The sequence below is a fragment of the Lithobates pipiens genome, unplaced genomic scaffold, assembly GCF_037356315.1.
Source record: "Lithobates pipiens isolate NorthernLeopardFrog02 unplaced genomic scaffold, aLitPip1_a1.2 Scaffold_18, whole genome shotgun sequence".
In the NCBI taxonomy this organism is placed as follows: Eukaryota; Metazoa; Chordata; class Amphibia; order Anura; family Ranidae; genus Lithobates; species Lithobates pipiens.
This window is the reverse complement of record NW_027507758.1, coordinates 442030483-442057911: the sequence shown is the minus strand read 5'-3', so window position 1 is coordinate 442057911 and position 27429 is coordinate 442030483. Positions and strand designations below refer to the sequence as shown.

The window sequence follows — 27429 nt, the reverse complement described above, 5'->3', positions numbered from 1 at the left end:
TTCTTTTGCCCCCACATATGCAAATAGACTGTACATAATCTCTAGACAATTTGTTCATTACAAAACTGCACAGCAGGAGCTCACCAAAACAATTAGGGCCTATTCACACTATGCCTTGTGTTAACGTATAGACATTAAATCAGATGTTACAACATATTACCTCAATGCTTAGCTCTGAATCAACCTCAAGGCCATTCACTTAAGGAAATCACAGTCCAGTTGGTAATAATGCACAGCCCTTTCTGATGATAACAAACCCAAAATATGATATGTCTTCAAGTTGTATTTATGCTGTAACAGTAATAAATTTGAATAATCCTTGAGGCTGGTAAGGCATATGAAAATCCTAACAATGAATTTGTTTTATACACTGGCCTTTGGTGTGTTAAAGTGGAAGAAAAGGCAAAACCGAATTAACTCTAATGCCGCGTACACATGATCGGACTTTCCGGCAGACTTGGTCCGGCGGACCGGAATCCGTCTCACAATTTGATTGTGTGTGGGCTCCAGCTGACTTTTTTTCCCCAAAAGTCCAACAGACCTAGAAATATAACATGTTTCAAATCTATCCGACAGACTCAAGTCCAACGGACAAAAAAATCGGGAAAACCGTTTGTCTGTGTGCTAGTCTGACAGACCAAATATGACGCAAGGGCAGCTATAGGCTATTGGCTATTGAACTTCCTTGTTTAGTCCCGTTTACGTCATTATGTTCAAAACAAACTGACTTTCGGATGGACTTAGTCCGGTCATGTGTGGCCAAGTCCGTTTAAAAGTCCGTTGGACCACCGCCGAAAGTCAGTCGGGAAGACCATCGGACCTAGTCCGTCGAAAAGTCCGGTTCTGTGTACGTGGCATAAACCTACTCTCAGCCACATTCTAGGCCTAATCTATCTAAATCTGTAAAGAAGAGATTGTCATACTTACCTGTTCTGCAGCCACTCTGGTCTGGTCTTCAGCGGCACCCTCTGTGTGCAGGAAAAAGCCAACAATGGCTGAGAAATGACTGGGGAGTGATGTCACCCATATGCCACGTACACACGATCGGAATTTCCAATGGCAAATGTTCGATGTGAGCTTGTTGTGGGAAAGTCCGACCATGTGTATGCTCCATCGAACATTTGCTGTTGAAATTTCCGCTCACAAATGTTTGAGAACAGGTTCTAATATTTTCCGACAACAAGTTTTGTTGTCGGAAATTCCGAGCTTGTGTAAACAAGTCCGATGCACAAAATTCCACGCATGCTTGGAATCAAGTACGAGTGGTGCACTGGCTATTGAATTTCTTTTTTATAGTTCCGTTGTACGTGTTGTACGGCACCGCGTTCTTGACGTTCGGAATTTCCAACAACATTTGAGTAACCGTGTGTATGCAAGACAAGTTCGAGCCAACATCCTTTGGAAAAAAATCCACGATTTTGTTGTCGGAAAATCCAATCGTGTGTACGCGGTAATAGAGTTACTATGTGGCTTCCATTGTCGGCTGCTTCTTCTGGAAATTGCTACACACAGAAGCTGCTGCTGACAGCTCAGTGTGGGACTGGACTGGAGTAGCTGGAGCTGCAGAACAGGTAAGTATAGCGATTTTTTTTTTCTTTACAGGGGTAGGTAGATTAAGCTTAGAATTTGGCTGAGAGTAGGTTTAGAATTAGTTAGGTGTTGCCTTTACTTCCACTTTAAATATATAATTGAAAGAGTTATTATAGCTGTGTAAAAGTTCAAGAATTATCTGCTGACCCTGACAGAAATCCAGTAAGTTCCCAATTTTCAGTGGCACTGAAATCTCAAGCAGTCTTATCAGCCCTTTTCAGTTTATCTCAGTAAGCTACAGGACATCTATGTTAACCACTTAAAAACCAGGCCTCTTTTTCAGACGCAGTGTTTACAAGTTAAAAGTGCGTTTTTTTTGCTACAAAAATACTTAGAACACCCAAACATTATACATTTTTTTTCTAACACCCTAGAGAATAAAATGGTGGTCATTGCAATACTTTTGGTCACACCGTATTTGTGCAGCTGTCTTACAAGCGCACTTTTTTTGGAAAAAATTCACTTTTTTGAATAACAAAATAAGACACCATTAAAGTTAGCCAATTTTTTTTTATATCATGAAAGATAATGTTACGCTGAGTAAATTGATACCCAACATGTCACGCTTCCAAATTGGTCGTGGAATGGCGTCAAACTTTTACCTTTAAAAATCTCCATAGGCGACGTTTAAAAAATTATACAGGTTGCATGTTTTGAGTTACAGAGGAGGTCTAGGGCTAGAATTATTGCTTTCGCTCTACCGATCGTGGCGATACTTTACATGTGTAGTTTGACCACCGTTTTCATATGTGGGCGCTACTCACATATCCGTTTACTTCTTCGCGCAAGCTTGTCGGGAAGGGTCACTTTAAAAAAAAAATCTTATTTGTTTTATTTGATTTTATTTATTTTTAATCAGTTTTAAAAAAAAAAAAAAACGAATTTGGGTCACTTTTATTCCTATTACAAGGAATGTAAACATCCCTTGTATTAGAAAAAAGCATGACAGGTCCTCTTAAATATGAGATCTGGGGTCAAAAAGTACTCAGATCTCATATTTGGACTTAAATGCAAAAAAAAAAAAAAAAAAATTGTTATTTAAAAAAAATGACAAAAGAAAAATGGCCCTTTAAAACGTATGGGCGGAAGTGATGTTTTGACGTCGCTTCCGCCCTGCTATCCCAAAAAAATTTTTTGATCACTTTTATTCCTATTACAAGGAATGTAAACATCCCTTGTAAAAGGAATATTGCATGAAAGGTCCTCTTTACAGTGAGATATGGGGTCAAGAAGCCTGCTATAAAAAAAAAATGATCCTGGCTTAGATCGTAGCGGTGAGTCGGTAGAAGCACCGGCGGGAAGGGGGCGCCCCTTCTCGCCTCCCGTAAGAACGATCAAGCAGCGGAACAGCCATTATGATTATTCTTATGGTGTAGGAAATCACTGGCTGAAAAAGCTGATATCTGAATGATGCCTGTAGCTGCAGGCATCATTCAGATATCCCTGCACAAAGTCAAGGACGTCATATGACGGCTGGCAGGCGGTAAGTGGTTAAAACACTTTATTTTTTTAACACAAAGTTGTCAATACCATTTATACAATATTTCTAACACATAGCATGTACATACCAAAAATGACACCCCAAAATAGATTCTCCTACTCCTCCTGAGTATGGCGATACCACATGTGTGAGACTTCCACAGCCTGGCCACATACAGTGGCCGAGTACAGCCGAGTATGGCTGAGCATGGCTGGGTATGGCTGGGTACGGCTGGGTATCGCTGAGTATGGCTGGGTATTGCAGAATATGGCTGGGTATCACTGAGTATTGCATAGTATGGCTGGGATTGCAGAGTATGGCTGGCTATTGTAGAATATGGCTGGGTATTGCAGAGTATGGATGGGTATGGCTGGGTATTGCAGAGTATGGCTGGGTATTGTGCAGAGTATGGTTGGGTATGGCTGGGTATTGCAGAGTATGGCAGGGTATTGCAGAGTATGGCAGGTTATGGCAGGGTATTGCAGGGTATGGCAGGGTATTGCAGGGTATGGTGGGGTATTGCAGGGTATTGCAGATTATGGCAGGGTATTGCAGAGTATTGCAGAGTATTGCAGGGTACTGCAGGGTATTGCAGAGTATGGTAGGGTATTGCAGAGTATGGTATGGTAATGCAGAGTATGGTAGGGTATTGCAGGGTATGGCAGGGTATGGCAGAGTATTGCAGGGTATGGTAGAGTAATGCAGGGTATTGCTGAGCATGGATGGATGGATCCATGGATGTGACTGCATTTATCACAGAGCAGCACTGTGGGCTCTACAGATCTAGCCCACAGTGCCGCTACCCTCCGCTCTCTCCCCCTCTCCTCTCACAATGTACCCATTGGTACAGAGAGGGGAGAGAGGAACCGGTGTCATGACATGACGCCGGTTTGTTTACAAGTGAAATGTTCCATTATTCGACGGAGCGATCACATGGTAAATGGCCACGATCAGCGGCCGTTTACTCGCGATCTGGGATCCGCCGGGTCCTCTGGATTCTGGTGTGAAAAAATAATGCATGCTGTATTTTTAAAATACTTGTGAAAGCACTATAATGGTGCAAAATAGACTAATTGAAATACAATAATTTTTCTTGCATATGCAGTCGACTGCATATGGTGTAAACAAGACTTAAAGGGATACCTTGTGTCTTAGGGTTCCTCCCTACTAATGTTTTTGAATCTATTTCAATTTCTTAGTAGAATGGGAAAATGTTTATGTAAACAACAAAAATAAAACCATAAGTAGTAACCGTTGACAGCCTTTAATTTTTTTTTTATATACTTTAAATGTGTTTAGATTGTTTACTCATAGCGTGCTTTCACTTAACTGGTGAATTATTAATGTATACATGCACAGAAGCTACTTGACTTGTTTTAGTTTTAATAATTCAGGAGTCTAATCTAGTTAACTGTGCTATAATTTTATTTATATATATATATATATATATATATATATATATATATATGTATATGTATATATATATATATATTATATTATACTGTATATATTTTTCACTAAGAGAATAGAATACAAAGACTATAATTTTTCGACTGCTAGTGGGGTTTAAAACCACCCCGCTAGCAGGCGAATAGCGCTACTAAAATGATGATAAAGGGGCGCTAAAAATAGCGCCACTTTACCACCGGCACCCGCCTGCCCCAGTGTGAAAGTAGCCTTACTAATCTGCCTGTTTTCAGAAACAGGCAGATCGCTGTTCACTGTACATAGAGGTCTGTGTGTTTGTAAACACAGAACTGTGAGTGTGATTGGATACAGCCAACAAACAGGTTTCAGCCAAAATCATTGGCTGAAATCTGCTGCCGAACTCATGCTGTGTCCAATCAAAGCACAGGTCGACAGGGGGTGTGTGCATGTGCACCCCAAACCTGGAACAAAGCCCGAAACATACATGTATTTTACTGAGCCTGCATCTGTCGCCCGCTTTCAGTATATTTACTGTGTGTGGTCGGCAGGAGGTTAAAAAGCAGGGACAGCTTGATTAGAGAAGTCTGTCTCCTGCCAGCACATTGCAGAGAAGGCCCCTTGCATTATGTGTGGAAACAGAGGTCTGACACACGCCTTTGCTGTGTCAGAGCCAGAGAGCTCCAATAAGCAAGAAGATCGTGTTGACTGAAGAGGTCTAAGCACTTTTTATACAGGGGTTGCAGTGGACCACTGCCCCAAAACTGAGAGAAAGTGTCCTTCTCAAGCTTTTCTACTCAGACTTTGGCTGCTTTATACTAAAAGTACACTGTAGGACACCTTTTGTTTTGAATCAGCTGTATTGCGTTAGCTGATATAAATGGAATGTTCGGATGGGCTTAAGGCCGGGTTCACACTGATGCAACAAACACTCCGACATTGGGAGCTCATGTCGCATGATGTGTGAAAATCAAAGTTTCCCTATGGGAGCCATCTTAACTGGTCCGACACAGGTTGGTCCAACTTTGAAAATGCTCCCTGCACTACTTTGGTCTGACTTTGATCCTACTTCAGCCCATTGAATATCAATAAAGTCGGATCAAAGTCGGGTCGCTGTCTTGCCTGATCCAACTTTGGCATGTGACTTGTGCCCTGATGATCTTGAGGGGGATGCCATGCCAAATTTTAAATAAAAAACTGGCATGGGTTCCCCCTCCAAGAGCATATCAGGCCCTTCGGTCCATGCCTATATAAACATGGCATTTCATTTGGAGAGAGCGTTGTGTCAACATCGGAAGAAGACCAGAGGGAAGAAGACGGCGGAGAAGACCGGGTCAATGCTAGCAAAAGAGCAGGCAAAGGAGCAGAAGATAGCGGAGGAGCCCGGCAGAAGACACCCCGGAGAACGGGAGAAGAACCGGAGACCGGGAGAAGAGGCTGTAGAGTCGGAGAAGAGGCCAGAGAGTGCGGAGACCAGGAGAAGAGGCTGGAGAGCGAGAGAAGAGGCCGGATAGAGCGGAGAAGTTGGAAGAGACCGCCCAAGTCCGAAGAGGCCCCCGGAGCTGCCTAATAAATTACTTTGAAAACCACATAGGGTGGGGGGCTGGGATCTGGGGGCCCCCTTATTAAAGGGTGTTCCCGGATTCCGATAAGCCCCCCCGCAGACCCCGACAACCCTGGCCATCAACATGGGGACAAGGTGCTTTGGGGTGGGGGGCACACAATACGGTTAAGGAGGGGGCGCTCGCTGCTCCCAACCCTCTTTCCTGACCGCTTTTGGGGGGACCCGCAGGCCGTTATTTCGGCTTATGGGGTTCCTCTTAAAATCCATACCAGACCGAAGGACCTGGCATGCTCCTGGAAGGGGAACCCATGCTGGTTTTTTATTTAAAATTTGACGTGGAGTTCCCCCTCAAGATTCAAACCAAACACATGGCGGTGATCTAAGTCGGATCCCCGTTCATTGAAGTCGGACACATCTCTGACTTCAAGTCGCAGGGCAAAGTCGGATCCTAAGGAGTGTCATGTCGCACTAGTGTGAACCCGGCCTAATTCACAGTAACTTTCAGTATACTGTACTTGTATCAGCTTGAGTTATCAAAACATGCCAATCACACTCAATTACAATAAAGCCTCATTCACATGGGTGCTGTAGCCCATACATTGTGAACTGGCTGTTTGTTTATGTGACTGGAGCTGTGTAGCCCTATGTAACTCTATGGGGGCGCAGCACTGTATGCACACAGCCACTCGTTCTAATTTGACAGGTGTGCAGGGGTGGGTGAGTTTCCCAGAACGCCTACTATCTATGTTCAGGACCACTCACCTGCCCCTGCATGCCTGTCAAATCCAGTTCTGCACAGTCACTTTACTTTAGCTTTCTGATGTGGTGAATTCCCAATATGGTACCTGTGCAAATAATGCAATGAAGATGTGCAAAATGTGCAAATAATCCAAATGATTGTTACCACAACCTAATACCGTATGCTGTTGTTGGAACCTATCACTGATAAAGTGAATTCCTGATATGGTGTCTATGCAGAAGAAGAAAAAGCATTGTAAATGTGCAAATGATCCAAGTGATTATTGCTACGATCTAATATGCGATTACTAAAATACAGATTGGTGCCAATCCAATCCGTATTTATAATGTATACATCCTGTGCAAAAAACATCTGAAACCAATTATCTGCTGTGACAATAAATCAGAAAGCATATATCCTCATATAAACAGTGTTAGTGCACTGAAAAATCCTCCTGTGCAAAAAGCACAAATTAGGACCAGTTATCTGCTGTAATAATAGTATATAACAATAAACATAGCACATATAAAATGTCCTCTGATGAACAGTGCTGGTGCACTAAAAAAGTCCAGATATCATAAAAATAATGTGCAAAATAAAGTTCCAAGTGCTCTTCACAAATGTTATTCAGTGCTTCTTAGTAAGTGCCCCATAGGAAATGCACTCACCAAAATTATTCACCCCACGAGGAGGTATTACCCCTTTCCAGTATTTGCCACTGGGGAAAACCTTTCGTCCTATGTCAGCTGTTTGCGGTGTAAGACACAAAGTAATCTCCTTGCAGTCAGACTCTTATTGTGTAATTCACCAACAGTTCTTTCCAATACCACATTCAGAGGCACAACAGAGTCCAGCCAGCACCAGGGGGTTCATGTTAGGTCCTAACAAAGGTGCAGCATCCAGACATGCTCCCTTTAATCTCCTGGGTTAACCCTAGAGGGGATACATACAGTACCTTTTGTTGTTGTGAAGGAATAGCTGTTTGTTTCACTAGGCTCATCCCATTACTGCTGCCTCGGAAGGGACAGGAAGGGTGGCGGGGTGAGCGCTGTCAGATTACATACAGCGAGAATCTCCTGTTTTCTCTGTGGCCTTTTTAATACAAAGTCCCGACTCCTGGACCGGCATCTATGATAGACAGAAAAATGGTCCAATGCCGTCCCAGGAGACAGGACTTCCTATTACAGAGGCCGCTGAGTAAACAGGAGATTCTCGCTGTATGTAATCTGACAGCGCTCATCCTACCCCGTTCCCTCCTAGGCAGCCCAAATTGCAGTATCAGCGTATAACACGCACACTATTTGCACAGATTTGCAGGGTGAAAAAGTATGTGTTATAATCCAATAAATACAGTAATTGACCCTTTCCGGTCAAGTATAGACTTTAAAGGGTTTATAGCAAATGTTATTGTATGAACTGCTTTAGTTGTGTAGATACTAATATAGGCTGAAAGTTCACATGCTATTTTGAGTATTTTAACAACTTCCCGCCCGGCCTATAGCAGAATGATGGCTGGAAGTGGTTCAGTTATCCTGACTGGTCATCATATGACGTCCAGCAGGATAACATGCCAGAACGCGCCTGTGGGGGTGTGCAGCGCGGCGATCGGTGATGTGGTGTGTCACTCTGACACACTGCACCTCCGATCGCTGTAAAGAGCCTCTGACACAGCGTGAACCAGGAAATGCCGGTAATCAGCTTTCCTTGGTTTGCACTGACAGGGAGAGACGATCAGCACATTGATTATCAGCGCAGCCCCCATCAGAGTAACCAACCACAATGCAATCAGTGCCCACCCAAACCCCAATGAGTACCCACCCAAATTGCCAATCACTGCCCATCAAGTGACAATCAGTGCCCTTCGGTAACGCCTGCCAGTGCCCTTCACAGATGCCAATCAGCGCTCATTAGTAATGCCTTTCAGTACCTCCTCATCAGCGCTGCCTATCAGTGCCAACTATTAGTGCCCATCAGTGCTGCCTATCAGTGCCCATGAGTGCCGCCCATGAGTGCCACCTATCAATGCCCATCAGTGCCGCCTATCAGTGCTGCATATCAGTGTAGCCTAAAGGTGCCCATCAGTGCCGCCTATCAGTGCCCATAAATTCTACATATTAGTGCCTCCTCATCAGTGCCCGTCAGGGAAGGAGAAAACAAAATTGCAAAAACAGAAACAAAGAAAAACATTTTTTAGTTTGTTTAGCAAAAGATAAAAAACCCAGTGGTGATAAAATACCCCCAAAAGAAAGCTCTAATTGTGGGAAGAAAATTATAAAAATTTTGTTTGGGTACAGTGCTGCATGACCGCTCAAATGTCATTCAAATTGTGACAGCGCTGAAATCTGAAAATTGATCTGGACAGGAAGGGGGGAGGGGGCCAGTATTGAAGTAGTTAAAGAAAGGAAAATGAGACAATCCCTAAAAATAGATGCACATCAAGTTCCTTGCCGTCTTGTGTTTGCAAATTCTGAGTGCCCCTTAAGCACACAATCATATACAACTCAGTCCACATAAGAACGTCATTGAAGTGTTTGCTTTACATGTATGTGGCACATAACAAGCTGAGCACACCTGAAGCTGCATACAAATATACCCTTCCCCTAGTGCAGCCTTTTTCATCCAGGGTGCCTTGAGGTTTTTTCAGGGGGGCCTTAAAAAAATGCCTAAAAATTGCATACAAGCCAGTGTATGGATGAAGCCTGCCTTTTAGTTACACAAAGCCATAGGCTTTCATTGTGCACCATTACAACCCCCTAGCTGCTGGCGTCCTAACGACCAATGGCATCATCAGTTGATAAGGAAGATGTCAGTTGCCTGCATAGCATCCTTGCATGACCATCCCCTGCCCCACACCATCAGCATTGGGGTCACATTAGCTTAGTGATGGGGAAAAACTGAGGGAGAAGAGAAACATTGGAACACTAGTCAGTACCAGTTTGCAAAAGTGTATTTGCTTTGGAAGAATAAATCATCTCTAACGTTATGTGTTCTACTTGTGTGGATGTTGCTGCATTATGTAAAACTATTAGAATACTTTTTACATTTTACAATGCGATGCCTCGAGACTATCCATAATTTTTAAAGGGTGCCTCGAGATTGTACATCATTTTTAAGGGTGCCTCGAGATTGTCCATCATTTTTAAAGGGTGCCTTGAGATTGTCCATCATTTTTAAAGGGTGCCTCAAGAATGTCCATCATTTTTAATTGGTGCCTCAAGATTGTCCATCATTTTTAAAGGGTGCCTGGAGATTGTCCATCATTTTTAAAGGGCTTGACTGAAAAAAGGTTGAGAAACACTGACCTAGTGTGCCCCACTGTTGTGATGCTTCCTGGCACTTGGACAAAAGTCACACTTCTACACTTCCACATACCAGCCCATAAAAATAGTCTGCACACAGCATATTTGCAGTTACACAATGCTGTTCATGTAATGTTCACATTCTCAAACCTAATCTTAAACCAATTTGTCTCATGTTTTTCAGCTGCTAAATGAACTGAGTGTAGTGGAAGCAGAATTGCTGTTGAAATCATCAAATCTTGCAGGAAGTTACACAACGCGTTTGTGTCTGTACATTGTAGCGGTGCTAAGACGATACCACGCCTGCCTAATTTTAAATTATGAACAGACATCACAAGTTTTTGAAGGGTTTGTATTTCAATCATTTTGTTTCTTTGCTTGTTTGTTTATATTGTTTTCAAATGCCCCCAATCACTAAAAATATAGAGAAATATATTAATTTTGCAGTTGATTTACTAAAACTAGAGAGTGCAAAATCTGGTGCAGATCTGCATAAAAACCAATCAGCTTCCTGTTTTTTTGTCAAAACTTAAAGGATATGTTCACCCTTTAAAAAACAAAATAATAAATGTACATCTTTTTACAGGTAAAAATATGTGCATTTATTTTTTACATTGACATTGTAAAGCATTGCACTTGCGATCAGCAGATCGCAGGTCCCATGCAGGACTCGTACAGACTTGTCAGTGTATCTGTCTGCCCGGCTTGCTGTCACTAAAGGCAACAGCTGCAGGAGTGGGAACATGTTGCATATTCCACCCTAAAAACGGTTGAAGCATGTGACATGTTCCCAAATGCCGCGTACACACGATCAAACAATCCGGTGGAAAAGTCCGGCAAACTCAAGTCCGCCAAACAATCCCCCCGTGTGTAGCCTCTGGCATACTTTTTTGACCCGAAAGTACGGCGGACTTAGAATGCCGTGTTGCACACCAATCTGCCCGCCGTACTCGCATTTCAGCGGACAATCCGGGCGTGTGTATGCCAGTCCGCCGAACTTTTGAAATGAGCGGACTTTTCCCGCCCGGAGAAAAGTCCGCTCATTTCGAGCGGGTCTCCAGGTAGGCGGGGCCCGCGAAAGAGACGTCGCTGGCCCCGCCGCCTGGTATGGACTTAAAGGGGAACCCCAACGCCGAAAAAAATTGGCGTGGGGGTCCCCCAAAGTCCACAACAGACCCTTGTCCGAGCACGCTACCCGGCCGGCCAGGAAAGGGGGGAGAGTGAGCGCCCCCCCCTCCTGAGCCGTACCAGGCCGCGTGCCCTCAACATGGGGGGGTGCCTTGGGGAAGGGGGGCCACGCAGCCCCCCCACCCCAAAGCACCTTGTCCCCATGTTGATGAGGACAAGGGCCTCTTCCCGACAACCCTGGCCGTTGGTTGTCGGGGGTCTGCGGGCGGGGGGCTTATTGGAATCCGGGAGCCCCCTTTAATAAGGGGGCCCCCGGATACCGGCCCCCCACCCTATGTGAATGAGTATGGGGTACAATGTACCCCTACCCATTCACCTGTAAAATAAAGTACAAAAAAAACACAACACACGAGATAAAATACTTTATTGCACAGCTCCGGGGGTCTTCCGTCTTCGGGGGTCTTCTCGCTGGACTCCTCCGCTATCTTCTTGTAGCTCTTTTGCTAGCGGAGGAGTCCGGCTTTCTTCCTCGCCGCCGGCCTCTTCTCCCGACTTCGGGGGTCTTGTCCCCCTCTTTGGTTCTTCTGCCGGGCCACCGCGCCTTCTTATAGCTCTTTTACAGGCGGTGGCCCGGTCTTCTGTCGCCGCCGCCTTCCGTTCTTCTTCTTCTTCTCTTTCTTCTCCTGGAGATGTTGACTCGACGCTCTCTCCGGCCACAATGCCAGGGACGCACTGCGCGGCCACTTATATAGGGACAAGGGGCGGTGTCACATGGCTTTATGTCACATGGGTTGGTGTCACATGGTGACCCCGCCCCCTTACAATGTCACAGTCCCCATGTGACATCAACCCATGTGACCAACCCATGTGACATAAAGCCATGTGACACCGCCCCTTGTCCCTATATAAGTGGCAGCGCAGGGCGTCCCTGGCATTGCGGCCGGAGAGATCGTCGAGTCAACATCTCCTGGAGAAGAAGAAGAAGAAGAAGAAGAAGAACGGAAGGCGGTGGCGGCGACAGAAGACCGGGCCACCGCCTGTAAAAGAGCTATAAGAAGGCGCGGTGGCCCGGCAGAAGAACCGAAGAGGGGGACAAGACCCCCGAAGTCGGGAGAAGAGGGCGGCGGCGAGGAAGAAAGCCGGACTCCCCCGCTAGCAAAAGAGCTAAAAGAAGATAGCGGAGGAGTCCGGCGAGAAGACCCCCGAAGACGGAAGACCCCCGGAGCTGTGCAATAAACTATTTTATCTTGTGTGTTGTGTTTTTTTTGTACTTTTATTTTACAGGTGAATGGGTAGGGGTACATTGTACCCCATACTCATTCACATAGGGTGGGGGGCCGGTATCCGGGGACCCCTTATTAAAGGGGGCTCCCGGATTCCGATAAGCCCCCCGCCCGCAGACCCTGACAACCAACGGCCAGGGTTGTCGGGAAGAGGCCCTTGTCCTTATCAACATGGGGACAAGGTGCTTTCGTGTGGGGGGCCGCGCGGCCCCCCCTTCCCCAAGGCACCCCCATGTTGAGGGCACAAGGCCTGGTACGGCTCAGGAGGGGGGGCGCTCGCTCGCCCCCCTTTCCTGGCCGGCCGGGTAGCATGCTCGGACAAGGGTCTGTTGGGGACTTTGGGGGGACCCCCACGCCGATTTTTTTTCGGCGTTGGGGGTTCCCCTTTAAGTCCATACCAGGCGGCGGGGCCAGCGACGTCTCCTTCGCGGGCCCCTCCTACCTGGAGACGCGCTCGAAATGAGCGGACTTTCCTCCGCGTGTGTGGGCGAGTCCGTTCATTTCGAAAGTACGGCGGACTTAGTACGCCGTATTAGTCCGCTGAAAAAGTGCCGTGTGTGGGCAAGTAGCCCGTTCGGAAATTCCGACGGACAGTCTGGCGGACGTCCGCCAGACTAAGTACGTCGGACAGACGGCTACGTGTGTACGCGGCTAAAGGTGCACTTATCTTTTACAAGCTGAATAGAGAAGTACAGCCAAAGCTTGTTTTGTTGTACTTCTCCTGTGGATCGCTGGAGTGCAGTTCGTTCTGCACTTCTGTGACCCTTTTTCAGCAGACAGCAGGCAAAAGCCTGCTGTCGGCTGATGTCAAAGAGCCAGTCCATGCTGGGGAAAGATCACAACAATATGATCAGGATCCACTCAAATGCCTGGACTGTCAGCTGGCTCAGTCCCTCAGCGATCCGGTGAGAGGCTGAGTCAGCCGCTCCTGCCCCCTCCACAGCCCAGTGCTCCAGTGAGTGCTGCAGGGGCTGAACAGAGAGCTGGTGACTGACAGTCACCAGCTCTTTGCTCACAGAGCATTGAGAACTTAGCGATCAGCACTCTTTGATCGCTCAGTTCTCAGTCTTAGAGTCGGCCCGGAACAGATGCAGCATGAGACCCATTCTGCAACCACCTAGGTAAGCATTCTTTCTAAATCCCAAACTGGATGCACGGCTGCACCAGATTTTGCACTCTCCAGGTTTAGTAAATCCACTCCATAGTGTACTATGCACTTCTTTTTAGGTGTGGTTATTCTATTTAGACAACCATCTTATTGCAGCATTTCTTACAACTCACTTTCTAAAAAGTGCACAAAAACACACATGAAGCAACTTTACATCTTCCTATCTGTCTGTTGTGCTCAACATGTGCTATGTGCTCACTAAGCAGATTGCAACACAGCATACATACATGAACGAACAGCTTCACCAGAAAAAAAATTATTTGCTTCCATTCAAATCATGTCAAAATTGCTGGTAGAATCCATAAGTATATATAGGTGGCAAAGTTGGCCATGGATAGAATTTCAAAAGAAAATTCTTAGGAAAATTCATATAAAAATTCTCAAAACATTCTCAGACAATTCATTTGTTGTTCGAAAGATTTTGTTTACTTTTAACATTTGATTTTAGAATGAATGGATATTACTATTTGAAAACCACATACACTGTTATAAATCCATTCATTCATTCATCCTGCTCCTTCAAATTTTTCCAAATTTTTGAATTGTGGTCGAAAACAAACCTTGATTTGACCCACTAATAATTATAAAAATGACTTAAAGTGGTTCTGCACCTTTAAAAAAAAATATTAAAAGCCAGCAGCTACAAATATTGCAGCTGCTGACTTTTAATAAATTCACACTTACCTGTCCCAAGGTCCAGCGATGTCGGCGGCAGATGACGAGCGATCGCTCATCTCTCTGCTGCCCCTGCCTCCATCCTCTGTCAGGGAATCGGGAATTGAAACATTGCGGATTCACTGCCCGGTTCCCTACTGCGCATGTGCGAGTCGCGCTGCACGTCTCTGCTGGTCCCCGCTGTGTCCTGGGAACTGTGTGTTTCCCAGAACACAACGAGGGGGGGGGATGGGCATCTGTGGGGGTCTTGTCCCGGAAGTGGGTGCAGATACCTGGATTATCCAGGTAACTGCCCCCCACTCCCCCCTGAAAGGTACCGATTGTGGCACCGGAGGGGGGGAGGGATCAGATGAGCGGAACTTCCACTTCAGGGTGTAGGACCGCTTTAATGTTCTTAGAATGTTCTTTTCCGAAGAATTTTCGTTCAAAATTCTACCCATCTATGGCCAGGTTAAGCCTTATAGATGTCACACACAAAATGAAATTAATGAATGTATTTCCTTATTTTATTCTCATGGTACTGAACAAAAACTTGCTATTTGTGACCACATGTTATAGGTAATATGGGAAGCCTAGTGGGGCTGAGCTTACTTTCATCCCTTGTCAGTAATAATAAGTACACATAATATGTGTCTTTCTATGGAAAAACAGCCCGGAAAAATGATGAAGCGCATTGGAGTTGATTTACTAAACCAGAGAGTACAAAATCAGGTGCAGTTGTACATAGTAGCCAATCAACTTCTAACTTCAGTTTGTTCAATTAAGCTTAACCTAGAAGCTGATTGGCTACCATGCACATCTGCACCAGGTTTTGCACTCGCTAATTTTGGTAAATCAACCTCATTAACGTTTGTGCAGTACGTTGATAGTTGTTGTACCTAAAGCTGAAACAGAATCTGCTTATATTTTGCCTTTCCTGGATCTTGGAGCACACAGAAGACTGCTAACCTCCTTCATCAACATTTGAGCATCAAAGAATTCCTCTCCTGCAGCAATCTTGCTCTGCTATGTGTGAACACACGGCTAATATCCAGGGGAGTGGACTGTAACCAGGGGGTTAAAAACGCACACAAAACGCATCTTGCATGCATTTTCATGCACATATATTGGCTTGTATGGCCTTACAAATGCATGAAACTGGGATCAAAAATGTGCGGCCTTACAAATGCATGAAACTGGGATCAAAAATGTGCGGCATCACAGTGCACAGATGTGAACAGGCTCTATAACATTGCCATTGGTTGCACATGTGTTTTTACACATTCCGATGTGTACATTAAAACACAAATGTGTGAATCAGGTCTCTAGAAGTTAAAGTGGAACTAAAGTCTGCAATATTATCTCTCCTTCAACAGTCCAAAGTTTCTTGCTGGCGCCTGCATCTTCTACTAGGCTTCCTCCGGGTGCCAGGATACCGCTATTTTTATTGATCGGCATGTGATGATGTCGCTCCTACACACATGTGTGCACGGCTCAAGCTGTTTCTAAAGTAGTCTGTAAGCAGACCGGCAGTTTTATTGCAGAAGAGCTCATCCGCTCACAGTTTTTTCATTTAAAACTTTAGTCACGCTTTAAGTCTTTAATGGGTTCAGCAACATTGGAGTACAGCAGGATGATAAGTAATATATAATTGCCATTTGTTCCTTGTCTGTGTCACCAAGACACAATATTGTGATTAGATGTTGGTCATTTAAAGTAGCGGCCTGAAATACAGATCTTTCTTACACAGGTTGGTCAGAATCAGTGTTAGGAGGGGAAGGGAGCAATTTTAAGAGTTGTTAGGTTTTTCCTAGAATTCTACCTTATCTATAACGCAACAGGATTGATTTACTAAAGGAAAATAGACTGTGCACTTTTTAAGTGCAGTTGCTCCAGGGCTTAGTGAATGAGGTGAGGCTTCAGAGTACTTACATGCAAAGAAAAAAAATTAAATCTTTGCTTGCACAAGATTGGATAATGGAAGTCATCAGAGCTTTCCCTCATTTCCCTCATAAGCTCTGGAGTAAATGACCTTGCAGAGTGCAATAGCACTTGCAAACTGCACAGTCTATTTGCCTTTAATAAATCAACCCCAGTGATTCCACTGTTACACCATACACAGCATAACCTTCTCAGACTTTTCTTGTGAGTGTAATATGGTGAATATACACATTTATTGCTTTTAACAATGTTCATTTATGGATGCACAATTGTGTGGTGGGGAATGATAACTGACTGAGATATTGAGTGAGCAATATTGAGTGCAGACATCTGTATCATTTTGATAGAAATCTTTGTTACTTGACTGCTGGGGATAATTAAATTCATGATAAACTGACATATGGAGACATTTGATCTTTGATTGTGTATTTAAAGGCTTGTGAAAGCAGAAGGATATGCAGTTGATGACATATACTTAAAGCGGAGTTCCACCCAAAAATATAACTTCTGCTTTAAGTGATGGTAAGCCCCTGACATGCCATGTTTGGCATGTCATTTTTTTTGGGGGGGGGGGGGGCGGGGGCAGATAAGGGCACCCAGCTCCCACTTCCTACCGGGGCTCCGCAGCACCAGAAGAAAGATCACCTCTCCCCCTCTCTCTGTGCAATCTTCTGGGACACATCATACTGTAGGTCCCAGAAGATTGCCCGGCCATTCACTGTGCGCAGTGTGGCTCGCGAATGCGCAGTGTGTGCCCAGCTGTGAAGCCACAGCGGTGTGCCCACAGTTACAATGCCAGCCCCTGGGGGAGAGGAGCGGGCGGCATTGTTCACCCACATTGCTGGCCCGTTGGACAGGTAAGTGTCTGATTATTAAAAGTCAGTAGCTACACTTTTTGTAGCTGCCGACTTTTAAATGGGTGGAACTCCGCTTTAAGGCTGCTTTCACACTGAAAGCGCCAGTTAATTTTAGCGCAGTTTTTTCGGCTGGTGCTTTTAACCCAAAAGCAAAGGTTAAAAAGTGCTGCCTATTCATTCCAATGGGCATGGCGTTTTGGGAGCGCCAAATACAGCTCTCCCAACCCACCCCAAAGATGCTGCTTGGAGGATTTTTTGGAATGTCCCACAAGTGCACTGCCCCAGTGTGAAAAATCACACTGGAATGAATGGAAGGTGGTTTTCAGGTGCCTTGCAGAGGCTATTTCTAGAGCTAAAGCACCTAAAAACTTCCCCAGTGTGAAAGGGTTCTTATGCTGTGTAAATTTTAAGTGCCATGAAAATATACAGTATTATAAATAGCCTTTGATAACAGAAAAGAATACATACAATGCATACTATGTACCATGTGATGTGCCTATTTTATTTTTTGGACCCTCTAGATCAGCGGTTCTCAAGCTCTCTAGTGCCGTGACCCCTTGATAAAATTTCCCAAGTTGTGGGAACCCCTAACAGTAAAATTATTTTTATAGCGTGGGTTGTCAGCACCTAAGGCAAGACAAGTAATTTGCGGCTCTAACCCACAGACATTTAGCGCTCCCTGAGTCCCTTCCACTCGTACAATATTAAAACCTCTTATGGAACATTTTAGGATGTACCGCTCTTTCTCTTTGTTCTCCTTTCTTTCCCTTTTATCTCTTTCTATCCTAATTTCTTGCTTTTTTTCCCCCATCCCCCTCTCTAGCCGTTTTTCTTGTTCTTTCTCTTATTCTTTCACTCCCTTTTTCTTTGTTCCTCCCCCTATTTCCTCTCACTTCTATGTATTCTCTATTTTTATTCCTTCTCTTACTCCTCAGTGGGGGGAACTGGATGAGTGGCAGTGCTGGCGAAGGGTTGGGATAAGTGGCAACGCTGGGGGGAGTTCTGATTAGCCAACTTAGGTGCTCTTGTTTAAGGTCATCTGATGATCTGCGAACTGTAGTGGGGACTTTTAATGGCAACTATAATCACAGGTAGTGTTACTCACTGCGTCTCCAACTTTGTGGTGTCTCGTAGCAGTGACACCTATACAGAAATCAAGAGATAGTGTCTCCTCCAGCCCCTCCCATTTTGCATTCCTCATCAGTATGCTGACCTCTAGTTTCTGCCCCCCCGCCATGCTGTGAACTAAATGGGCAACTGCGAAGAGGCTGAATGGGCAGCCGCAGGCTCCAGGAACAGCCCAGCTGGGTGGCCGCAGAAAGGCTGGGATAGCGATGCAGGCTTCAGGAACAGCCCAGGATTTGATGACCCCTGGCAAGTCATCATTCAACCCCCAGTTTGACAACCACTGCTCTAGATTGTGTAAGTTTTTACCTGTTTTGTTTTTGTAGCCACCCTGGCGGTATGATTATGTCAGATTTTTGCGTCTCAAATCGGTACATTGTTTTGCATAGAAATTTGGCGTTTTATATTGTAGGCCTGTAATTCTTAGTAATAACACACTTAAATCTGTCCAAACAAGAGTCTAGTAGACATCCCGAGTATGATAAAGTTTGAAACACAAAATCATAAATTATAATATAATAAATAACTATAAATAATTATAAAACAAAATAATAATAATAATAAAATTAATTTCCCCACGATCACTATCTCTCAATTCTGCAAGTATTCTAATTTACTATTGCTGTTTTCTAGCTGGTCTCAAACCGCTTTTGACGTAAAGGGACACTTTTTGGTTGCCATGGAAAATCTCAAGTTTCCAGGCAGAAAGAACAGTATATATAATATAAGACTGCAGGCAGGGCACTGGACAAAGCATTAGGGACAAAAGGGATGTGAAATGATTTCATACAGTAATTTAATCGGAAAGATTACAGTCTACTGTATGTGTTATGAATTTTGGACTTTTTTAATTTGCCACCGGGCTCTGCCCCATGCATCGAGATGCCCACAGGGAATGGAGCCCGGTAAACAGAGGCATTGGGCGGAGGACACAGCCCGCACACACAGCGGGGGGACATTGCATGATCCTGGGGACAAGGTAAGTAACCTGCACCAGGGTCTGGAGATGTAATCCCGAGTGTGGCTCATGGGTTACCGCTAATGGTACTGAAATTTAACCCTGAGCCACATTCGAGAATACCGCCAGGGAGTTTAACCATTTGACCACTGGGCACTTAAACACCCTTAATAACCAGACCAATTTTCAGCTTTCGGTGCTCTCACATTTTGAATGACAATTACTCAGTCATGCAACACTGGACCTATATGAAATTTTTGTCCTTTTTTTCACACAAATGGAGCTTTCTTTTGGTGGTATTTAATCACCGCTGGGTTTTTTATTTTTTGTGCTATAAAAGAAAAAATACAGAAAATTCTGTAAAAAAATGAATTTTTCTTCATTTCTGTTATAAAATTTAGCAGATTAGTAATTTTTTCTTCATAAATTTTGGCCAAAATTTATACCACTACATATCTTTGGTAAAAATAAGTACAAATTGGTGGATATTATTTGGTCTTTGTGAAAGTTATAGAGTCCACAAGCTATGGTGCCAATATCTGAAAATTGATCACACCTGAAGTACTGACGGCCTATTTCAATTCTTGAGACCCTAACATGCCAGAAAAGTACAAATACCCCCCAAATGACCCCTTTTTGGAAAGAAGACATTCCAAGGTATTTAGTAAGAGGCATGATGAGTTTTTTGAAGTTGTCATTTTTTCCCATAATTCTTTGCAAAATCAAGATTTTTTTTACTTTTTTTTTTTTTTCACAAAATTGTCATATTATCAGTTTATTTCTCACACAGCATATGCATACCACAAATTACACCCCAAAACACATTCTGCTATTACTCCCGTGTACGGCGATACCACATGTGTGAGACTTTTACACAGTGCGGCCACATACAGAGGCCCAACATGCAGGGAGCGCCATCAGGCGTTCTGGAGCACCCAGGACAATTCTGACATTTCTCTCCTACATGTAAAAATCATCATTTATTTGCTAGAAAATTACATCGAATCCCAAAACATTATATATGTTTTTTTAGCAAACACCCTGGAGAATACAATGGTGGTTGTTGCAACTTTTTATCTTGCACGGTATTTGCGCAGCAATTTTTCGAATGCTTTTTTTTGGAAAAAAAAACTGTTTTGTGCTTAAAAAAAAAAAAAACACAGTAAAGTTAGCCCAATTTTTGCATAATGTGAAAGATGAAGTTACACCGAGTAAATCGATACCTAACATGTCACTCTTCAAAATTGCACAGGCTCGTGGAATGGCGCCAAACGTCGCTACTTAAAAATCCCCATAGGCGACGATTTAATTTTTTTTTTACTGGTTATATGTTTTGAGTTACAGAGGAGGTCTAGGGCTAGAATTATTGCTCTCGCTCCAATGTACGCAGCGATACCTCACATGTGTGGTTTGAACACCGTTTTCAAATGTGGGCGGGACTTACGTATGCGTTCGCTTCTGCATGCGAGCACATGGGGACAGGGGCGCTTTAAAAAAAAAAAAAAAAATTTATTGTTCATTTTACTTTATTTATTTTAGTTTGACATTTTTTTCCCCAAAAATAAATTTTTGGATCACTTTTATTCCTATTACAAGGAATGTAAACATCCCTTGTAATAGGAATCTGCCATGACAGGTCCTCTTTACAGTGAGATGTGGGGTCAATAAGACCCCGCATCTCACCTCTAAGCTGGGAAGCCTGAAAAAAAAAAAAGATTCTGGATTTGATAGTATTGGCGAGTCGGTAGAAGCACCGGAGGGCAGCGGGAAGGGGGGGGGGGGTGTCTATGGCTGGGTATTGCAGGGTATCACCGACTATGGCTGGGTATGGCTGGGTATATCAGAGTATGGCTGGGTATCTCAGAGTATGGCGTTGCAGAGCATTGCAGGATATTGGAGGGTGTTGCAGAGCATTGCAGAGTGTTGCACGGTATTGGCGGGTGTTGCAGAGCATTGCAGAGTGTTGCAGGGTATTGGTGGGTGTTGCAGAGCATTGCAGAGTGTTGCAGAGCATTGCAGAGTGTTGCAGGGTATTGGCGGGTGTTGCAGAGCATTGCAGAGCATTGCAGGATATTGGAGGGTGTTGCAGAGCATTGCAGAGTGTTGCACTGTATTGGTGGGTGTTGCAGAGCATTGCAGAGTGTTGCAGGGTATTGGTGGGTGTTGCAGAGCATTGCAGAGTGTTGCAGAGCATTGCAGAGTGTTGCAGGGTATTGCAGAGTGTTGCAGGGTATTGCAGAGTGTTGCAGAGCATTGCAGAGTGTTGCAGAGCATTGCAGAGTGTTGCAGAGCATTGCAGGGTATTGCAGGGTATTGCAGAGTAATGGCAGGGTATTGCAGAGTATTGCAGTGTAATGCAGACTATTGCAGAGTAATGCAGAGTAATGCAGGGTAATGCAGGGTAATGCAGAGTAATGCAGAGTAATGCAGGGTAATGCAGAGTAATGCAGGGTAATGCAGAGTAATGCAGGGTAATGCAGAGTAATGCAGGGTATTGCAGGGTATTGCAGAGTAATGCAGAGTAATGGCAGGGTATTGCAGAGTTTTTGCAGGGAATTGAGGGGTTAATTTTCGGTGAGCAGCGATGTGGGCACTGCAGATGCAGCCCACATCGCTGCTGACACCGATCTCCTCCCCCTCCGCTGTTCCGATCGGTACAGAGAGGGGGAGGGAGGAACCGGCGTCATAACATGACGCCGGTTTGTTTACAAGTGATCACTCCGTCATTTGATGGAGCGATCACGTGGTAAACGGCCGCGACGAGCGGCCGTTTACCGTGATCCGTGATGCGCCGGGTCCTGTGGACCCGGCGGTCACGGATGCTCTCGAGTGCGCGCCCCAGGGGGCGCGCGAGAGCGGAATTCTGGGAGGACGTCATATGACGGCCTCCCACAGTTAAGAAACCGCCCTAAAGCCGTCATTCGGCTATAGGGCGGTTATTAAGTGGTTAAAGAATGTATTAAAATGTACAGTTGCATTATTCATATATGGCCTAATATTATATTATTTAAAACATTCTATACACATTTTTGATTGATGAGCCACACGCTATAGTTTGCTTTTGTAGGGTTTTGTAACAAAATATCATAGACTGCTCATATATCACACAAAAAATAAAAAATAAAATAAAATAAAACAATTATAGACTGCTGACATGTAACAATCCTGTTTACTAGTAAGTAGCCTGCATGACGGAGTATGAGGTGCAGGCAGGGGAGGGTGTGCAACAGTAGTTAGATGTACCATTGACTCACCAATGTGCAGGACCCTGGAAGAATTGTTCTTTGTTGTAAATAATAATAAAAAAAAACACTAAAAGAGTTCTATAGTCACAACATATACCTAATAGCAGCATTGCAATAACAATTCAAACAATAGTTATAATTAACAATCCATTATAAGCTTACCTACTTGTGAGTTTATCCTGTCTGCTGGCCATCTCTTTCCACAACTTCCTGGATTCCCTACATGCTTTGCAGCTTCTCCTCAATTTCTAAGAACTACATAACCCATGGTACCTAGCCTGCAAGCTATGATTCCTGTACTGACTCCGCCTCCTGAAACTCCTCTTCTCAGCACCTCTGTAGTTCAGAAGGCATTCTCTGTGAATTTTGTGACACAGCAGTGCCTACTCACATAGCACAGTGAATACGTGTTACCGAATGTCTGAGGATCTTCAAATTAAGTTTACAAACTTCAAGATTGTTCAGACTTATAGAGTAGACTAGAACTAATTAATGTACAATGTGGAAATGAATATATGAGTTTACATTTTGATCTTAGCTAGACTTTAAAATCTTGAATATAACGATACGTGTGCCTTTAAAAGTTGTTCCTAAAAAGATCTAATATGTTCTAATTTCAGATTGTGTGGTGTAGTAAAGCATGTAGTCAATCCCTCAGAATGCTCCTCTCCAGAAAGATGTATTTTGGCTTATCTATATGATCTGTACACATCATGTAGTCATATAAGAAGTAAATTTGGAGACCTTTTCAGGTGAGTAATATTTTATCCAATGTATAAATATTATCTCTATACAGTGTTCTGAGGGCTTCTCTAGAAAAAGAAAAGTGCAGATGCTGATGTCAGCAGTTTAGCAGTTTGTGCCTTATCGGCTTGCTTGGGTATATCTCTATTTTCAAAAAGATTGTGGTTTACAGATACGTGCGCTTCTTTAAACTCCATCCATTTCAAAAGCTAATATATAATACTATTCAAAGACAGACACAGACATGCTTAATTTGCAGATGATTTGATAATAAGTAGGGCACAAGTCCTTAATTGCTGTGTTCTGTAAATTTTGTTTATCCCTGTGCTCTGTTTGTGTCTGTGTAAAATGTGTGTATCTCTCATCAGTCATTAGTGGAACCATTGAATTTTCTTCTGGTTCTCAGCCAGGGCTTCAGTCAGAAACTCTGCACCACTTTCTATGTCATATTGTCCATAGGCGTGTTTTGTGTCTGGTTGTGTTTGTTTGATACCGTGGACTTTATTAAACATATCCAATTTAAAGAGTTTGTAGTAGTTAACTGCTTGTCTGTAGTCAACCTGAGTAATATAGTTAACAGTGTTTTCCAGAGGCTTTGTTTAAATATAGATTTCTTTATTTTGTAAAGAACATCTTGGGGAGACAGTCTGTATGATGAGGCCACAACGTAGTGCACTGGGAACAAGATTAGAGATTGTTTGGATACATTCTGGTGTCTCCACCACAGACTTTGGATAGCAGTAACGGGAGTGGAAAAATAGTTTTTTGGGTATTGGTGGCCCTTTCACACCGTCACCGTAACTCTATAGAGGTACTCTTGATGAAAGCAAGAATTGGCCTTGCTGTTAAAAATTGTAATGATATGCACCTGTCAAACAGGTGTGGAAAAATTGTTCTTTGGGTGTCGGTGGCACCTTCACACCATAACCCTATAGAGGTAATCTTGCTGAAAGCAAGAATTGGCCTTGCTGTCAAAAATTGCAATGATATGCACCTGTCAAACAGGTGCAGAAAAATTGGTCTTTTGGGTGTTAATTGTGCCCATGAAATCTACACAGAAAAAAACCAGATGAAATCAACACCCACAACACTAGGCCTGCAGAGATTCCACATCCCAAAAACACCAGGGGCTTCATAGCTGCTGGTAATCTAGGACTGATTCATTTTGATAAGTCAGACGGTCCACGGAGTCTGTGGACAGATGCATTCTATGATCAGTAACACAACCTCATAAAGCACTGAATGCTCCATTGGAAGCATGCTGGATGCAGGGCAGCCCAGCAGCTCAATAGCATACTGGGTAAGTTCTGGTAAGTGGTCTATTCTCATGACCCAGTAAGCCAGTGGATCATCGACTGGAAAGCTCTCCATCCTTGTTTTTGCCCTTAGATAATCATCCACCATATGATGCAGACACTGCCGATGGGATGTTAAAGCCGACAGCCCTGGGCGCGAGGACTAAAAAAATTCTGAAATGCATCACTTAGGCAGCCGCCTTGTCCACCGTTCCACTCTTGACCAACAGAAGCCTCAAAACTATGTTTTCCACAACACTGTAACCTACCAGAGTCGGGAAAAGCATTCAATAAACTCCTCTTTTAGGTGTCCTCAAGAGATTTCATCTTCTGCACTCTCTTTGGGGATGGGATGAGCTCTGAAACTTTCCCTTTCTAACGTGGTCAAGGTAGGTTGCCAACCAATAGTGATCATTTTCCTTTATGTCACATATTCTTAGGCCCTTTCACAGGCTTTGAAACATGAGTGAGCCCATGCACTGCAAATTTGTGGAGGCATGAGAAGCAGACTCCTCAGGGTCACTGAGGATTACAGTATCTGGAACTGTCTCCTCCCAGCCACGTAATACTCCCAAGGGTTCTGGGGATAGAAAACTATCTCTTACTGTCTGACGTATGTTTTCCTCTGCTTCAATGAATCCGAAACTGCCAGAATCATCCTCCTCTCTCTCCACTTGGGAACAACGGTGTCTGAATAAAGTGGGCCTTGAGAGGAAAGGAAGTCCTCCTCTTCGTCCCGCTGCTCTGCCTCGAGTGCCCTGTCCATAATGCCACTCAGAATCTGCTCCAGCAGGAACATAACAGGGATTGTGTCACTGATGCATACATTGTCATGGCTCACCATCCTTGTATCCTCAAATAGTGATAGTTCAGTGCATGCATCCTTATGAGCAGACATTGGCATGGGGGAAAAAAACTGAGTTGGCCTGAGCCTGTCATTGTGCCATACTCACACAGGTACTCATTGACGGCCCTCTGCTGCATGTGCAGCTGCTGCAGCATTGCCAAAGTCGAGTTACACCTTGTAGGCATGTCAAAAATTAGGCGGTTTACGGGCAGGTGGAATTCCCGCTGAATTTCAGCTAACCGAGCACTGGCTGTGTATGACCGCCTAAAATGGCTACATACTTTTCTGGCCTGCTTTAGTAGATCTTCCAACCCAGGGTACCTATTTAGGAAACACTGCACCACCAAATTGAGTACATGTGCCAGGAATGGCACATGTGTCAACTCATACCTGTCTAAGGGCGGACAGGAGGTTTGTGCCATTATCACACACCACCATTCCTGGCTCCAGCTGGCATGGTGTGAACTACCTCTGGGCCTGTCCCTGCAGAGCTGCAAGAATCTCTGCTACAGTGTGGTTCCTGTCCCCTAGACACACCAGTGGAAGCACTGCATGGCACCTTTTAGCCTGACTCATTGAATAGCCATTTGAATGCTTAGGGGGTACTTGAGTTCATAGGACAATTCAGTGGAGGAGGGTATGGAGGAGGAGGAGGAGGGGGTAGAGCTGACAAATCTTGCATCATCACCAGCTATATGGAGATGTGGGGGCACAACAAGCTGCAGCACTGAGCCCTGTCCTGCATCCTTCTGAGTTGCAAGCAGAGTTACTCAGTGTGCTGTGAACAAAATATATCGTCCCTGCCCATGCTTGCTGGACCACGTGTCAGCAGTAATGTGTACTTTGCCCAACGATGCCATAACATTGCCTTCCATATGATGGTAGAGAGCTGAAATGGTGTTACATGAAAAGAAATTGCATCTGGGAACCTGCCATTGTGGTACAAAACATTCTGCAAATTCACGGAAGGGGGGAGAATCCACCAGGCGGAAAGGCAGACATTGTAGAGCCAGCAGCTTTGACAAGCTTGCATTTAGATGCTGGGCATGTGGGAGGTAGTGACTGTATTTTTTTTCCAGCTGCAGCAGATGAACGCCGCTTTAACAAAATGTAATAAAGATGGCAAATGTGTATGTGGATGCACTTTAATCAATGGAAAGTAGTGTTTGGTACACTTTAATTTGAGTATTCACTACACAGACACACTCAACGGATACACTAAAATATACTGCAATATACTGCGTCAAAAGTGCAGTAAAGCACAGAACTATATGGCGTTAAACTTGCAGTAACACAATTAAATATACAGCGTTAAACTTGCAGTAATGCAATAAAATATATGCCATTAAACTTGCAGTAACGCAATTAAATATATGGCATTAAACTTGCAGTAACGCAATTAAATATATGGCGTTACACTTGCAGTAACACAATGAAATAGATGGTGTTAAACTTGCAGTAACTCACAGAAATATATGGCGTTAAACTTGCATAACACAATGAAAAATGCGGCGTTAAACTTGCAGTAACACACAGAACTATATGGCGTTAAACTTGAAGTAACGCACTAAACTGTCCAGCATTAAACTTGCAGTAATGCAACTGAAATATACTGCATTAAGCGTGCAGTAAAGCCCAGAAATGTACGTTATTAAACAGCCCGTAACGCACTGAAATATAAGGCATTAAATTTGCAGTAATGCAATAAAATATACTGTGTTAAACTGTCACTACATTGACACTGACTGAACTATCCCTACATTCACACTAATGTAAAGATAAATGGTGGTCGCACTACACTCACATTGACTGAACTACCCTGTAGGGCTTATATTGCAGCTATCACAGATAATCACGCTAGATCTTATTTTCAGGGAAACAGGGTATACCTACATTCACACTAATGTAAAGATAAATGGTGGTCGCACTAGATCCACACTGACTGAACTATCCCTACATTCACACTAATTTAAAGATGAATGGTCACATTACACTCACACTGAACAATGCCTAGATGCACACTACATTGATATTCTACACTGAAGATAGAATCAGAATACCTCACTATAGCACACTAACTGTCTAAT

The 27429-nt window shown here is 44.0% G+C and overlaps 1 protein-coding gene across 3 annotated transcripts in view; it reads left to right on the top strand.

Annotated features, from left to right (window-relative positions):
* MED12L (mediator complex subunit 12L) overlaps positions 1 to 27429 on the top strand; it is a 740921-nt gene that overhangs the window by 531281 nt on the left and 182211 nt on the right. For all 3 annotated transcript variants that reach the window (XM_077488157.1, XM_077488156.1, XM_077488155.1), the window contains exons 20-21: positions 10282 to 10445; positions 23077 to 23208. In XM_077488157.1, the coding sequence (XP_077344283.1) occupies positions 10282 to 10445; positions 23077 to 23208 (296 nt within the window). The remainder of the gene's footprint in view (positions 1 to 10281; positions 10446 to 23076; positions 23209 to 27429) is intronic.